Source organism: Lepidothrix coronata, unplaced genomic scaffold (genome assembly GCF_001604755.1).
Source record: "Lepidothrix coronata isolate B3197 unplaced genomic scaffold, Lepidothrix_coronata-1.0 Scaffold178, whole genome shotgun sequence".
NCBI lineage: Eukaryota > Metazoa > Chordata > Aves > Passeriformes > Pipridae > Lepidothrix > Lepidothrix coronata.
In genome coordinates, this window is record NW_016690358.1 from 1,140,433 (window position 1) to 1,156,069 (window position 15,637).

At 53.9% G+C, this 15,637-nt stretch overlaps 2 protein-coding genes across 2 annotated transcripts in view; one reads left to right on the forward strand and one right to left on the reverse strand.

Moving 5' to 3' along the window:
* On the forward strand, positions 1-11,204 carry PCDH12 (protocadherin 12). The gene is made up of 4 exons (XM_017830376.1): positions 1-2,907; positions 3,385-3,479; positions 4,622-4,773; positions 9,702-11,204. The coding sequence occupies exons 1-4, from the start codon at positions 1-3 to the stop codon at positions 10,064-10,066; spliced, it is 3,519 nt and encodes a 1,172-aa protein (XP_017685865.1). The 3' UTR covers positions 10,067-11,204.
* The window catches only part of KIAA0141 (KIAA0141 ortholog), a 20,491-nt gene continuing 14,818 nt past the window's right edge, over positions 9,965-15,637 (reverse strand). The window contains exons 10-12 of the mRNA XM_017830377.1: positions 14,349-14,505; positions 13,679-13,940; positions 9,965-10,079 (exon numbers count right to left, since the gene is read on the reverse strand). Coding sequence (XP_017685866.1) covers positions 13,687-13,940; positions 14,349-14,505 — 411 coding nt within the window. The 3' untranslated portion in view covers positions 9,965-10,079; positions 13,679-13,686. The remainder of the gene's footprint in view (positions 10,080-13,678; positions 13,941-14,348; positions 14,506-15,637) is intronic.

Consider the following 15,637-nt stretch of genomic DNA (forward strand, 5'->3'; position numbering starts at 1 on the left):
ATGCCGAGGACTCACGGTCGCCGTGAGGACTCCGTGGCCATGCGGCGGCGGGCGGGCAGGCCCCCGGCAGTGCCCCGGGGCAGGGGGACACTGAGCTTTGCCAGCAGCATCCTCTTGCTGGGCCGTTCCACCCTGCAGCTCCCGGCACTCTGGTGGTACCTGTTCCTCTGCGCCGACGCCCAGGAGGTCGCCACGTTCACGGTGCAGTACCGGGTGTTCGAGGAGGTGCCACCGGGGACGGTCATTGGGACACTGGCTGAGCACTTCGAGGGGGGCGAGAGCGGCGACACAGCGGAGACCTTCCAGCTGATGGAGACCCCCGGGAGGTTCCCTCTGCGCGTGGGCAGCGGGGACGGGGCGCTCAGCACGGCTGGGCGGGTGGACAGGGAGCAGCTGTGCCGGCACAGTGATCCCTGCTGGGTCTCATTTGATGTGCTGGCTGCCCAAAACCTGGCGCTGATCCACGTGGAGGTTCAAGTGCTGGATGTCAACGACAACGCGCCGCGGTTCCCCACGCCCGAGCTGGAGCTGGAGATTTCGGAGAGCGCGTCCCTGCAGACACGGATCCCGCTGGATCGAGCCCTGGATGCTGATGCTGGCCCCAATGCCCGCTGCTCCTATGCCCTCTCCCCCAGTGAGCACTTTGCTCTGGAGGTCATCTCCAGCTCCGATGGGATGAGGCACGCGGAGCTCGTCGTGGTTAAAGAAGTGGACCGGGAGCTGCACTCCTCCTTCGACCTCGAGCTGACGGCCACTGACCACGGGGAGCCACCAAAATCAGGTACTGCTTTAATTAAAGTCATTGTCCTCGACTCCAATGACAACAGCCCCGTCTTTGCAGAGAGCTCCTTGACAGTGGAGGTTCGGGAGGATGCTCTGCCCGGGACCCTCCTTGTGACGGTCACGGCCACCGACCCCGACCAGGGTCCCAACGGGGAGATCGAGTACAGCCTGAGCAAACACGCGCCCCCCGAGGTGCTGAGCACCTTCAGCGTTGACGCCCGCACGGGCAGCATCATCCTGAAGCACCCTCTGGACTACGAGGAAACCCACACCTACGAGCTGGATGTGCAGGCCCGGGATCTGGGTGCCAACCCCATCCCAGCACACTGCAAGGTCCTGGTCAAAGTCCTGGACGTCAACGACAACGCTCCCGACGTCCACGTCACCTGGGCCGCGCGGGTGCCCGTGCTGTCCGAAGCCCTTCCCAAGGACAGCTTTGTGGCTCTGGTGACAGCCAGTGACCCTGACTCAGGAAGCAATGGGCAAGTGCTTTGCTCCCTCAGCCAAGGGGACGAGCACTTCAGGCTGAAGAGGACCAACAGCCACAGCTACGTGCTGATGACCAACGCCGCGCTGGACAGGGAGCTGCGCGCCGAGTACAACCTGACGCTGGTGGTGCGGGACCTGGGGGACCTGTCCCTGGCCGTGCTCAAACACCTCACCATCTGCATCAGTGATGTCAATGACAACGCCCCGGCCTTCGACAGGGCCAACTACGAGGCTGCTGTTGCTGAGAACAGCGAAGCACCTGCTTTCCTGCTCACTGTCCGTGCCACTGACCCCGACCTGGGCTTCAACGGGAAAATCACCTACAGCATCCCAGACTCCTCCGCTTCGGCTTTGGTCTCAGTCGACCCCACCACCGGGGATGTTTTTGCCCTCCAGGCTTTTGATTATGAGCAGGTGAGTAGCTTGGAGTTCTTGGTGACTGCGGAGGATGGAGGTCACCCCAAGCTGGCATCCAACATCTCCATCAGGCTGGCGGTGCTCGACCGCAACGACAACGCGCCCGTCATCACCATGCCAGTGCTGGTGGGAGGTGCAGCCACGCTCTCTGTCCTGGTCAGTGTGGAGACAGGGTGCTTCTGGGTGGTCCCTGGGAACAGGAGCACCCAAGGGGCTGCAGCAGAGACCAACACAACACTCGTATCATGTGCTGGCAGTCCCTTCCTCTTCACCATCGTGGCCAGGGACGTGGACTCTGGCAGCAATGGGGCTCTCCGGTATGATCTGGTGGGGGGGGATGATGCTGGGCTCTTCATCCTGGACCCTCTCTCCGGGCAGGTCTTCCTCAATGCCAGCAATGCCAGCAGCCTGGCCGGCAGTGAGCGGGAGCTGCTGGTCCGGGTGAGCGACGAGGGGGACACCCCCCTGCACACCCTGGCCCGGCTCCGCTTGGTTTTCCGGCATCACGGGGCGTTCTCCAAAATCTCAGCCCAGGACCCCGGGTGGCTGAGCCTCTCCGTGGTGGTGGTGATCTGTCTGGCTGCTCTCCTGGGTGGGTGCCTTCTCCTCCTGGCTCTGACCCTGTCTCTGCGGAAGAAGGAGAAGAAGGATGGCATGGCCTACAACTGCAGGGAGGCAGAGGATGCCCGCAGGCAGCAGCAGCTCAAGAAGCCACCCAGGCAGATCCAGAAGACTGACATCCACCTCATCCCGCTGCTCCGGGGCCGCCCTCGGGAGGTTGAGCCCCCCCAGCCCTGCCAGGAGGATCCAGCTGGCACAGCCCCCCCTGTGCCAGGGGGCTACCCACAGCCTCCCCTCCACCTCACCCCCACTCTCTACAGGACCCTGAGAAATCAGAGGACTCAAAAAGACTCAGAGGAGCAGCAGGAGACCTTCGAGCTGCCCATCCTGCAGCGCCGGCCCTGCCAGCCCCACAGACCCAAACATTTGGGGAAAGAGGCCGCGAGCCCCCCGGAAGCACCAAAGCACAGCAAGAGCCTGGTGAAGCCACCCATGGGACAGCCCCAGCTGCCACCCGAGCAGCCCGTGGGTGCTGGAGGGCCTGGGCAGCCCCAGCCCCACCAGCAGATCCTCCGGAGCCTGGTGCGGCTGTCGCTGGTGGCCCTGGCAGAGCAGAGCCCCACGGGGGAGTTCGCCATGGAGTCACCCCCAGTGCAGGTGAGAGCTGCCCTGTGCATTCCCAGAGCTGTGCACCCCTCCACTCCTTCCTTTCACGAGTCTCGCCCACCCTGGGGTGGTGGGAATGTGCACCCTGATGGTCGTTGGTTGATCTCCTTCCCCGGCCCTGGGCAGAGGTGCTGGGTGGGATGAACATCCACCCCACCACGGGCAGGGTCTCCCCACGCTCACCAGAACACCCTGGGAGCTGGGAGGGAGGGTGTCTGTCCCAGGGAGAAGGGGACAATCCCGTGCTCCCGTTCCCAGGGGAGTGTGTGGGCAGGGAAAGGCAGGCAGATGGCGCAGGGGGGCCAGGTGGGCTCCCGGCCGCTTGTTTTTCCCCCTGCCCGGGGCTGCCGAACCATCTGCAGGAGGAGGAAACGCTATAAAAAGGCCGGGGGGTCCGCGGGGACGTCCTGGCAGGAAGCAGCTTGAGTGGCGACCGCCGGGGCTCAACAGGCTTTTCCTGCCTTACAGCAAATCTCCCAGCTGCTCTCCCTGCTGCACCAGGGCCAGTTCCAGCCCAAAACAAACTACAGGGGAAACAAGTACACGGCCAAGAACGGCAGCAGGTAAGGCTGGATCCCGGCCCTTCCCTCTCCCACGCCCCCTTCCCTCGTGTCTCTGCTGCCCCTGCTTCGGCCTCACCAGCCCCAACAGCCTCCGAGGGCAGCACTGGGGCAGCAAAGCCTCGCCCTGAGATTGGGCAGGTGGGTCCTGCCTGCAGGGGATGGCCGTGCTCCTGTTGTATTCCACTGCCCTTGGCCTCCTTCCTGGGGCACCTTTGGCAGTTCCATCCTGTCCTTGCCAGGGGTTCCAGTGTAATGGACAATGTAAGGGAACCAGTGGGTTCCAGTGTAATGGACAAGGACACTCAGGAGCACAGAGGGGCCCAGCTCTGGAGGCAGCAACACAAGGATGAGTTTTCCCATGGTTTTGGGCACTTTCATAGAGATGCTGTTGGCTGTTGACATGAATTTGGGGCACCTCTCCCTGTGCCAGGAGGCAAGAGAGGGAGACAATGCCAGCGGGTTTGGAAGAACTGAGATATCCCAGCTGTGTGCAAAAGATGTTCCCAGAGCCAAACTTCATGGTGTTCCCATTAAATTATGCTGTTGACATTTCTGGGTGAACACTCCTGAAGATGCCAGATGTCCTCCCATCCACACCTGCCCAAGCCATGGGCAGACACAACTTTCTCCACCTTTCTCATCTGCATCTTCTGAGGATGGAGAGGGAGGGAGAGAGGTTCTAGGGCTGCTGGGTCAGAGCTGTGATGTTCCTCACCTGATCCTGCAGGTGGGAAGCTCCTCTGAATTTATAGGGAGGAGCCAGCTCTCTGTTTGCTATGGATATGCCCTGGAAGTGTTCATGACCAGGTTGGACAGGGCTTGGAGCAACCTGGTCTAGTGGAAGGTGTCTCTTCCCATGGCAGGGGGTGGAGCATGATGAGCTATAAGGTCACTTCCAACCCAAACCATTCTGTGATTCTATGATCTCCTTGAAGAAGGACAGAAGAAATGTATAGCAGCCCCTTGTGTAACCCAAACAACCCCCAAATGGATTTCTTAGTGGGGACTGAAATCAGTGTGCCTTCGGTTCCGAGAGGGTGCCCACACCCCCTCCTTGGGTCATTCTGTGGGGGACTGACACAAACACCTTCAAGGGGCTGTGGTGGGAGCTGAAGTGACTCGGGTGCTGTGTCCCCTGGCAGGGCTGCAGGGCTGGACACTGACTGCCAGAGCACGAAGGACAGCGGGCACGGCGAGAGCGAGGCCGAGGACCGCGACTCCGACAGCGGCTTCGAGCTCTCGGTGCCGCAGCTGGTGGGAGAGGAACTGGAGACCCTCCTGGAGCCACAGGCAGGTGAGATGGCCTTGCCACTGGGAGAACGCTGGGGCTGGTGGGGGTTACGGCACTGGGGTCTCCTCAGATAACACACTAACCCCATTCAGGAGGTCAAACTGGCTGGCCTGGGGACATCTCATCTCCTGGAGTGTCTCTGACAGTGGCAGATGCTTGGGACAGCATGGCTGGACCATCCCAGGCTTTCAGTACCAGGCAGTGCCCAGCAAAAAGGCACTTGCTGAACTTCATGTTGGATTTGTTCCTGTGTTTATGAAAGATCTCCTGGATGTCTCTGCTGTTGTTTAGCTGATGTGTGAGGCTGAGCTCTGTTGTTGTGTAGGGGTGAAGTCCAGTTTAACATTGCACCTGGTGATCTGCTTCCCACCCTGACCCGAGCCCCTCCTTTTCATGCTCTCCTAGTCCATGCAGAGTGAGAAAGGTGGAGAGTTGTCCTTGTCAAGCCCCATCAGGCTCCCCTTTCCTCTAATCCAGTCTCATCTCCAGTGACCAACCTGCTACTAATTTTAGTGTCTCCTTACTGAGATGTGGTGACCAGAATTGTGTCCAGTGTTTAGGAGCCACTGGGGGTACAAGGAGGTTTTCCGGTTTGTTCTTCATTCCTGTACTGCCCAAGCTCCCCACAAGCTCTGTCACCAGACTGTTGGGGTGACTCCCAAACCCCTCCTCTGCATGGTGGGAGAGTCATCAGTACATGACATGTTATTCCCTGGGACAATTGTCCAACAGTTGGTGACACAGAAATCCACCAGCCACGTGTTACTCACGGCTCTCAGCATTATTAGGTCCTTCACAACCCTCTGCTTTTGGGTGTTTCTGTAGAGTCGACACCAACACTGTCCCCTTCTCCACATCATTTATCACTGTGATGAGCAGATACTCTGGGACTCTGCTAATGACCTCCCTTGGTGGGGAAGATTAATTATTCCTACCCTCACTTCCCAGCTTTTAACACACATTAGTCCCTGGCTGTTGATTCAGGGACAGCTCAGGTCCCTGAGAGCCTGGCTGGTGCTTTTCCACCAGCTCAGGTGTCCTCTGTCATCATAGAATTGAATCATGGAATGGTTTGGGTTGGGAGAGACCTTAAAGATCATCTCATGCCACCCCCTGCCATGGGCAGGGACACCTTCCACTAGCCCAGGTTGCTCCAAGCCCCGTCCAACCTGGCCTTGGACACTTCCAGGGATCCAGGGGCAGCCACAGCTTCTCTGGGCAACCTGTGCCAGGGTCTCCCCACCCTCACAGGGAAGGATTTCTTCCTAAAATCCAATCTACCCTGGCCCTCTGGCAGTTTGAAGCCATTCCCCCTTGTCCTGTCACTCCATGCCCTTGTCCAAAGTCACCCAGGACTCTTCATCCAGCCCTTCCAAAGACTCCAACAAATTTGCAGAATTCCCTGCCTTGACAGTGTCACGTTGGTTCCCTTTGGAACAGCACCTCCTTGTCCCTGTGCTGAACCAGGCACAGGAGGATTTCTATGAATTTGCCCACACCAGATTCACCTTCGCACGCTTAAAAACTCCTGTCACAATTTCTCCTTCCCTTCCTCTGATCCCTGTTCATTTGAAGCAGTAGTTAACCAACAGCAGCTAATAAACCAGGCAATTTCATATCTGAGTTCCTCTGGCTCTCTGGGGTGAATACCATCTGGGCCTGACATTTTCTACATGTTCCTTTTATTGATTTGTTCTAAAAATCTCCTCTACTGGCATTTCAATTTGAAAGAGTTGGGCTGACTCATGTCCTGTAGCAGAAATTTCATTGTGGAAGAAGAGGAACTCGTTGAGGTTTGCTGCTGGGGTGGTTTTAATTCCAGAGTTGGGCATTTTTGGTGCTCTTCCTTAGGGAGAGAACCGGCTGCTTCTCCCCATTTGCCTCCCTGCTGTTTTATTCTGGTAAGGAGTAAATGAAGGAAAGGCTGGGTAAAATGAGAGCTGAAAGGTTTTTGGATTTAAAGGTCCTGCAGCCAAGGGCAGGGAGTGAACAGGAGCCCACGTGCATCTCATGGTGCACTGACAGGCACCCATCCCACTAAAGGGATCTCTGTCTGGATTCAGTCCTGCCCACAAGGAGCATCCTAGAAAATCCATGCTGTGGTGGGGCAGATCCATGAAATAACATCTCACATCACTCTTGGATCTGGTAGGAAAAAACCCTTTTGCCAAAGTACTGGAACTTCACAGAATCATTAAGGTTGGCAAAGCCCTCTCAGACCATCGAATCCATCACCCCAGCACTGCCAGGTCCACCACTAACCCGTGTCCCCAGGTGCCACATCCATGTTTTTTGAATGCTTCCAGGGATGATGATTCCACCACTTCCCTGGGCAGTGCCCCACCACCCTCACAGGGAAGAATTTCTTCCCAATATCCCATCTAACCCTGCTGTCTGTCAGTGTGTTCTCCCTTGTTCTATCACTCCATGCCCTTGTCCAAAGTTATCCAGGACTCTTCATCCAGACCCTGACAAGTTTGCAGAGCACGATTCCCCATCGTGACAATGTCAAGTTGGTTCTTTTTGGAAGGAACTGTGTTCCATTTCTCAGTGAATGCCAGCAGGGAATGCTGAGGCTGTGCCCATGTGGCTTCCTGCTGGCCGTTCCCAAGGAGGCTGCCCTGTTCCAGTGGTGAAAAACCCTCACCATGAGCCCAGAGCTTCCCGAGAAGGCGACAGGGCGCAGACGCTGGAGCTGCCGGGCTCCTTCCTCCTCTCCCAAACACAAACAGAGAAGTGGACTTGCATCCTGAGAGGGAGGAAGGAAGCTTTGCTTGGGCTCAGGAGTATCTTAACAGCTGGCTGAGGCTGTCTGGGCCTTTGTGCTGTTCCCAGCAGGAGGAACTGTGGGATTAATCAGTCCCAGGCAGCTCTGGGGTTGTTTATGCTGCGGGATGAACTCGGCCCCCTCTGTTAACGCCGACCCCCACCAGCCAAGCACAGCCTCTCCCAGCAGCAGATGAGAGATAGAACTTTATTGATGATAAAAACAACCCCTGCTCTCAAAGCACCATTAAAACAAGGCAGTAAAGAGTTATTAGTCAAATTAAACAAACCTAATCAAAATGTTTCATGGCCACAGGACCATCAGCCCACGGAGTCGTGGCTCTCCCAGCAGGGAGCAGACTGGTTGTGTCCTGCTCCAGAGCTGAGGCATCCAAATATTCAGGGAATGCAGTGGCTTCTTGCAGACTGGGAGGAGAAAACTGGGTGTTTTAGAGCAAAACCACGGGGCTGCAGCACTCTTGGGTGATGTGTTAAGGAACAGTCACTGTGACCGAAAGAATACTGAGATTGCAGAAAGAAATCCTGGAAGTGAAGCAACGCAAAAGAATTTTGGGGCTTCATCTGAAACAAAAACCTAAGTGATGTACTTGCCCTTCTCTCCTTACCAGGTTTGAGTCCCAGCTCTCACCCCCATTCCACGCAAGGAAAGCAGTTTTTCAGAGAAAAAGGACTGGTTGGCTGAGGAAGGAGCCTTGTCTCAGTCACTGAGTGGGGACCCTGTGTCCCAGGCTGGGAGAGGATACTGATTATCCTCTGGAAGCAGCAGGATAACTGCATCAGAATGGAGACCCTCCTTCCAGAGGTCACTGTACGAGTCAGAGCCACACAATTATTAGTGACACCAGCTCTGGCCACCCTGGGACTGCTGTGTTTTGTTACCAGACACCTGTGACTTGTTTTACTGCTCTCAAAGTGTTTCACAAACCAGGTGGTCGCTTCCAACCCCCCAGGGGTTCTGGGATATGCTTTGGGAAGGAACAACGTGGGGCTGGAAGGCAGCTCTGTGCTCCTCAGCACGGACTCTTGTTTACCAACTACCTCAGAAAACAAGAACCCCCGTTTCCTTTCCTGCCGTCTGACGGGGAAGCTATTCCAGGCTCTCCCTGCTCTGGGGTCCTTCCTTTCTTTTCCAGGAGATGTTTATTCATGGACAGTTGTAATCACTTCTTCTTTTGCCAGCACTATTTTAAGCCTAAAGATTTCCTTTGCCGGTGCTTGTCTCCTCAAAATAGTGGCAGGTTGCAGCAGGGCCCTGGGGAGCACTTGCTTCCTTAGGAGCAGTAACCCCCACTCTTGGAGTGTCCATCATGTCATCCTGGATCACTCCTGCTTTCATCCCCAGTTTTCCCTACCCTGGTGTCATTCCGGCTCCCCTCTCCTCTGGATGGATAATCAGATTTGTGTGTAATTCTCCTAATCATGTCTCCCCAGACCCGGTAACAATACCATGGATATGCCTTCATACCTTGACCAACACACTGGATGATTCCATTTCTGGGACAAAATCACATTACTGGTGCACTAAGGAGCCTGCCCCAACCCCCAGCCCAGGCTCCCACTGCTCCTCAGCTGTTTCCAATCGAGGAACAACCACTTTATAGCTCAATTGTTTGTTACTAGTGCTCAACCACCCAGCTGTGCATTTTATAATCCAGAATTTCATTCTGCTATTATTGTTTTCACAATAACCCATTTCTTCTCAGTCTCAATCTGCCTGCTTAGCAGCAAATTCCCCCCCTGGAGTGACCCTGAAGGGAAGTCCACTATCTTTGTGTCCAGTACTTCCCCCTTGCAAGATTTCCATTGTCAGCTCCCCTTTAGCCAGTCCTAAACCCTCCCTCTCTCTGGCTTTGCTAACAATTTAGTGAAGTGCCACTCCAGGCTGCAACAAATGAGGAAGCAAAGTGATTCTAATGGTTATTACAATAACACAAAACAAAAAACCCCAGTAGTTTTAAACCAGTTCTATTTTGCTTGGTTTTACTAAGCTGCTGGGTTGTATGATTTGGTAGTTTCTCCCTAGACCTGTTTACAATCACTTCTCTCACTGATTTCAGGAGATCTTCTCATTAATCAATTTTATTTATTTGATTTTTTTCCCTCTCTTCTCTCCTGTGGTCTCCTCTGCTCCCTGTCTCCCTCAGAGCTGGCCCTCAAGAGGCTCACGGCTGCAGACCCGGCGTGGATGGCCCGGCTCTCCTTCCCCCTCACCAGCAGCTACAAGGACAACGTCTTCTCCCCTGACAACCCCCACTCCTCTCAGGAGGAGGAGGCCGCAAGGCAGGAGAAACCAAGGACCTTTGAGACCTTTGGCAAAGGTGCTGGGGCTGACTCCAGCGCTGCTGGGACGAGGCTGACCAGCACCTTCCTGTCGGAGATGAGCACCCTCTTTGAAATGATTCTGTCCCAGAAGGTCCAAGTCCACAGCGAGACAGGCGCGGGGCTCCTGCGGCAGCTGTCGGCACGTGGGAAGGGCCTGGGGCTGGAGGACACTGCTGCTGTTCTGTAGGTTCTGCTGGTGCCTGTGAGAAGGAGATGGGAGTCAGACAGAGCCTTGGGTGCACACGTGGGCTCCAGCAGGGTCACTGTATCGCCCATGTCTAGACAATCCCAACAGGCATGGTCCTTCCTTTGCCTCGCCCCAGCAACTTTCTCCATCACTGATTTCACCTTGTTTAGTTGCCCTCTACCTGCCTGTCCTTGCCTTCCTCCCCTTCCAGCCTCCCAGCACACTCAGGTCACCCCTTCCTCCCAGGACAGGCTATGAGGGGATGGGGGGTTGTTGGAACAACAGCACAGCAAGGAACGTCCACATGATCAGACTGTGCACCACGGACATCCAGATACCTGTCATGGACTCTGACATGTGCTGCAGAGTTGGGCTCCAGGATTTCAGTTATTTAAATAAAACTTTTTTTCTAACATTACCCTCTCTGGAACAAGGTGCAGTGTAGCTGACAAACGTGCAGGAAGCCTGGAATGGCAGCTGGGAAAGGAGAGGATGTGCCTGTTGTCTCCCACTGATCCTTCCAGCTTTTGTGGTTCTACCACTGTGAATTTGCATTTTGTTAAACACCCCAAAATCAGCACTGGCATCTCTCCTATGGCTGCACCAGGTGCTCACAAATTCCTTCCCCATAACAAATGGACGTGGCACTCGGTGCTCTGATCTGGTTGACAAGGTGGTGACAAAGGCTGGACTCAATCTTGGAGGTCTTTTCCAACCTTAATGATTCTGTTCTATTCGATTCTCTTTGGAGGCCGTTGGATTTTGGAGCATAGTCCTTATCCAGAAGCAGACAACAGATGGCTGGAGTCTGCCAAAGGTAACCTGGGAAAAGGGAAGCGTGAAAACACTGTTTTGAAATATTCAGTCTCCAGCTTCACCCTTATTATGGGTTTTCACTTTGATCTGTCTGTGTGTGAGCTGTAAGACAGTTTTGGGATAATTGCATGGGTGGGAAAACTAAGATATTGGTAACAAAGGAGGAAGCACACAGGTGTTTGTGCTTCCCCAGGGTGGATCTGCACTCACAGAGAATGGGAAGGCAGCTGCAGTGCATCCACAGGCTCCCCAGCAGTGTGTGGATGGCAGGGAAGGGATTTTGGATCCTGCACACACGGGGGACTCTTCTCTGTACCAGAGTTTGGGCCTTCCAGCTATGGAATAAAACACCAGAAAAGATTTGGGGCATGCTGTGTAGGTGGGAGGGGGGTCAAAGATGGGAATGAGGGTGTGCATCACCTCCCTGCCAGCACTGCAGTGTCACTGGTGACACAGGGCACTGCTCTCACCTGCTTCCCTTCACATCTTCACAGCAAAAACACTACACTGACTTCACCACAGACACCCCAGCTCACAACGTGTTCAGGGCCAAAGCAGATTTGCTCATTTGCTGTCACATCAGGGGTCTTTGGGTGATATTTTTGGCTTGCATTTTGCTGTTAAGTTGAAAAAGAACAGGTACCACAATCCTGGACCATCTCAACAGTGTCCAACCCATGTTCTTTTCCCTTTACCTGGAGGTGACAGTTCCCAGCTTTAGGTGTATACACAGCACCAGACAATCATACAGATCATTTAAAGCAGAGTAAATGAGAAAGTTATCCCTTTCTCTTGCTCTTGGAACCAAATGACAAGAGCAATAGAGTAAGATTTCCCCAGGTAGACTGTTTAACACCCAAAATATCCACTGTTGTGTTTGGAGCCTCCAAAATGCTTGCACAGATGAGCCCATCTCTGGCATCTACACACGATGGGTTCGTCCTGGGTTTGCTAACAGAAATCTCTTGCTGGTTTGTTTTACAAACAAAACAGGTTCCTGCACCAAAACAATGACAGGGAGCCAAATTCCAACTGAGCTGCAGCTGTGCAAACCACAAGGGAAGCATTCTGGGACTGAGGAGATGCAGCCCTGTGGGAGCATCTCAGGAGCACATGCAGAGGACAAACCTCACACCTTCCTCTGCAGAGTTGCTTCCATGTGCCTGTTAAAGGACAATCTTCACGCCAAAATACCTTAGAATAAGCAGATTAAAAAGGAGACAAATTCCTCCCTCTTGGTTCAATTTCCTGATCCTGCTTTCAACCCCCCAGCCCCTGCCCCGAGCTGCCCAGTGCGTAAGCACGCTGTGGGTTATCACAGCATAGGAAATCCACCCCAGGAATTTCCTGCTAATTGTATCCTGCTTGATAAAGGAAATGGTCGAAGAAAGCTTGGTCTGAGCAGAAAGAGAGACCAGACTAGAAGAACAATCAGATGTGTTGAGGGCTGGCTGTGCCCCTCCCTTGCTGAATGGAGACCAGAGCAAGTTCAGGATGGGGCCATTGCCTTTGTTTTCCAGAGCCTCATCCATACAAAGCACCAAGCACCACGGCCACAGGAAGCTGGGCAGTTTGCACAGATGCCCTTGAACCAGTTTACACTGGTGTGGACAAATGCCTTTTTCCGGATCCAGCTGCCCCAGTGGAAGGAATTATCCCAGCAGCTGCCTGCTGCTGCCTGCCAGTGGTGCCTTCCCGCTGGGAGCACCCCTTATCCACTGACTGGAAACAGGCTGGCGTGCTCAGCAAACATGTCCAATACACATTTTGAAGCAAACCTTGCTCACTGTGACTCAGAGGGTGGCACCCACGGGAGCAGCTCACTGCCAGGGCTGAAGGAATGACAACTGGGGACTGAAGGCCACGGTGCAGGATGGCTGAGGGCAGCTGTCACTCTCACTGGTACAGGTCATATCCCAAAAAACCTGTGTCCTAATAATGAGAATTCACTCTCTTACTTGCACAGGTTTGGAAGCAGATTAAAACAGCAACGTAGAGCTGAGCTCAGACTGTGCTGGTAGCAGAGCCACTGTAGGAACTTGCCTTCAGGAGACAGCAAATTGCCTCAGAGAGTGTGGGCCAGACCCATCACAGGGTTAGTTGCCAACATCACCATATGATGGCTTGTAAACCTCACTGGGGGACTGTACAGGACATGTAGGGCTACTGGAATTATAATCTCAAATCACATCACAGTGAATGGTTGCTGGCAGAGAATGGTTTGGGCTGGAGGAGATCTTAAAGCTCATCTCATTCACCCCCCTGCCATGGGCAGGGACACCTTCCACTAGCCCAGGTTGCTCCAAGCCCTGTCCAACCTGGCCTTGGACACTTCCAGGGATTCAGGGGCAGCCACAGCTTCTCTGGGCAACCTGTGCCATGAGTCTATACATTGCTCTATCCAGAAATGTAGGTGCATAAAGCAACATCCTTGTATTGGAAGGTAAGAGGACCAGATGATATGGTGGTGTAGGAATATCACAAAGTTTATTCTCAAACCTCCGAGGCTTAAAAATGGCTCCTGTTCATGAACAGGAAGCTTTCCCTTTCCAATCCCTGCCAGTCTGCTTCCTGCCCCACACAGACTAAGGATTTCCAGCCCCACACAGACTAAGGGTTTCCAGCCCCACACAGACTAAGGGTTTCCAGCCCCACACAGACTAAGGGTTTCCAGCCCCACACAGACTAAGGGCTTCCAGCCCCACACAGACTAAGGGCTTCCAGCCCCACACAGACTAAGGGCTTCCAGCCCCACACAGACTAAGGGTTGCCTTCTCCTGTGCTGGTGTCACTTACTGCCTGCTCTAGGAACAGCAGCCATGGGGCTCCCAGAACTGCCTTTCCAGAGGCACTGTCCTGTGTCCGAAGGCACGGCTCCATCCTGCACTGCTCAGCAGCATCACATGGAGTCTGTCTGTGCTCCAAGAGTGGGGCAGGGGGAGGGCACATCCTGGCTGGGTGCTGTGGAGATCTGCAGACACAGGCTCCAGAGCCCAGAAACTGGGGCTCGAGGAAGAGGCTCGTATTCCTGAAGGGAATGGATGCTTTGCCTGCACATCTGAAAGGACAGAAAAATGAGATATTAATCACAGAATGGGCTGGGTTGGAAGGGTTCTTGGAGATCATCTCATTCCAACCCCACTGCCACGGGCAGGGACACCTTCCACTACACCAGGTTGCTCAGGGCCCCATCCAACCCACGAAAGGTTGGACTCAATGATCTCAGAGGTCTTTTCCACCCTAAATGATTCTGTGGCACATCAGACTATGGGAATGGCTTCTCCACTTCAGCTGGGCCAGAAAGAGGTGGTCAGAAGTGTAAGTAACTGAAAAGTAGTCCCTTCCCTTCAGTCAAAAGAACTCCTTAGTGCCATGGCCCTACGTGACCCTTCCTCTGGCAATACAGGCCCCACTATTATGGGGTCAGTCCCCCTGGAGAGCCACACCCTCCACCACCCTGTGATACCTTCCAGCTCCTCTTCCCACAGCTTCAGTCTCTCCTGGGCATGCCTGTTCCCAGCAGCAGCTGCCTCCCTGTAGTGTCTCAGTGCCTCTGCCAGGTTCTGCTGCACCCCAAGGCCCTGCTCGTAGCAAACACCCACGTGGTACCTGCTTTGGGCATCCTGGCACAGGAGAGAGCACAGGGAGAAGTGACAACAGCACAGGAAAGGAGAGCACAGAGTCTTTAACACCTTCTTTAAAGTTTACTGCTCTATCTTTGGTCACCCTCTTAAGTTTACCCCTCTATCCCTCAGTAATTTAGTTTTTTAGTCCCTCCTCTGAGCACACAGCAAAGCAGAATTTCCCCCCAGCTATCTCTGCCTCTGCTCCTTCCCATCCCTTTCCAATTAATTTCACCGATTTCCCTTCAACACTCAGGTCTGTGTCAGGGGAACAAAGAACAGCTGGGTCTGCAGAGCATCCTGATTGTCTCAGGGGTCAGAGCTGAGGATCTGGGCAGCCCTGGCTGCACCCACATCCTGATCCCACCCAGACTCCGAGCACACCCGGGACTGCCCTGCAACGGTTCACACTGAAATCTTGTAAAAACTAACAAATGCCACAGAAGTACTTGCTACCAAGGGTTGGAAGATTCCCCCTGGCAGCCCTTAACACACCAGTGCTGCACTGTCCTGCTCAGCCCCACCTGATGCTACTGCAGAAGAAATCTCGAGCAGCAGAAATGAAATCAAGCAAGTAAACACAGAGAGAAAGCACCTGAACCACTCAGACACGGGTAAGTGCTGAGAATGAACTAGAAACTAAAGGGTGTCACTGCAGATGGGTCAGTGAAGCCAAATCCAAACCTGTGCCACGTTTATGTGTTGACTGTGCACTTTATCTTTGAGATCCAATGGGAAGAAAAGGGTCTCAGGTGACAGGAAATCAAGATATTAAAAAGATGATGACATTAAAAAGACTGCATGGGCTAGTGGTCACACAGACCTTTTCAGCTGCACAACCTGAAGAGTATGGCTGCCAGAAACATGATCTAAACAAGGCTTTGCAAAAAAAAAAAAAAAAAAAAAAAAAGGAGAGGATAAAACAAGAAGGGAAAAAAATCAAGTAGCAAGTTTTTTAATAAAGCCACGAGAAAAGAACATATTGCAAGTGTTGCTGTCTGGGACATAGCTGTTAGAGGCAAGTGAAGAACTCAGTGAGTGGGTGCTTTGCAAAATGTTGCAAGTCTCAGTTTATGACAGCAATAAACTCCTTTAGAGATGAGATAAACTTGTTGAAGGATTGGCACTTCAG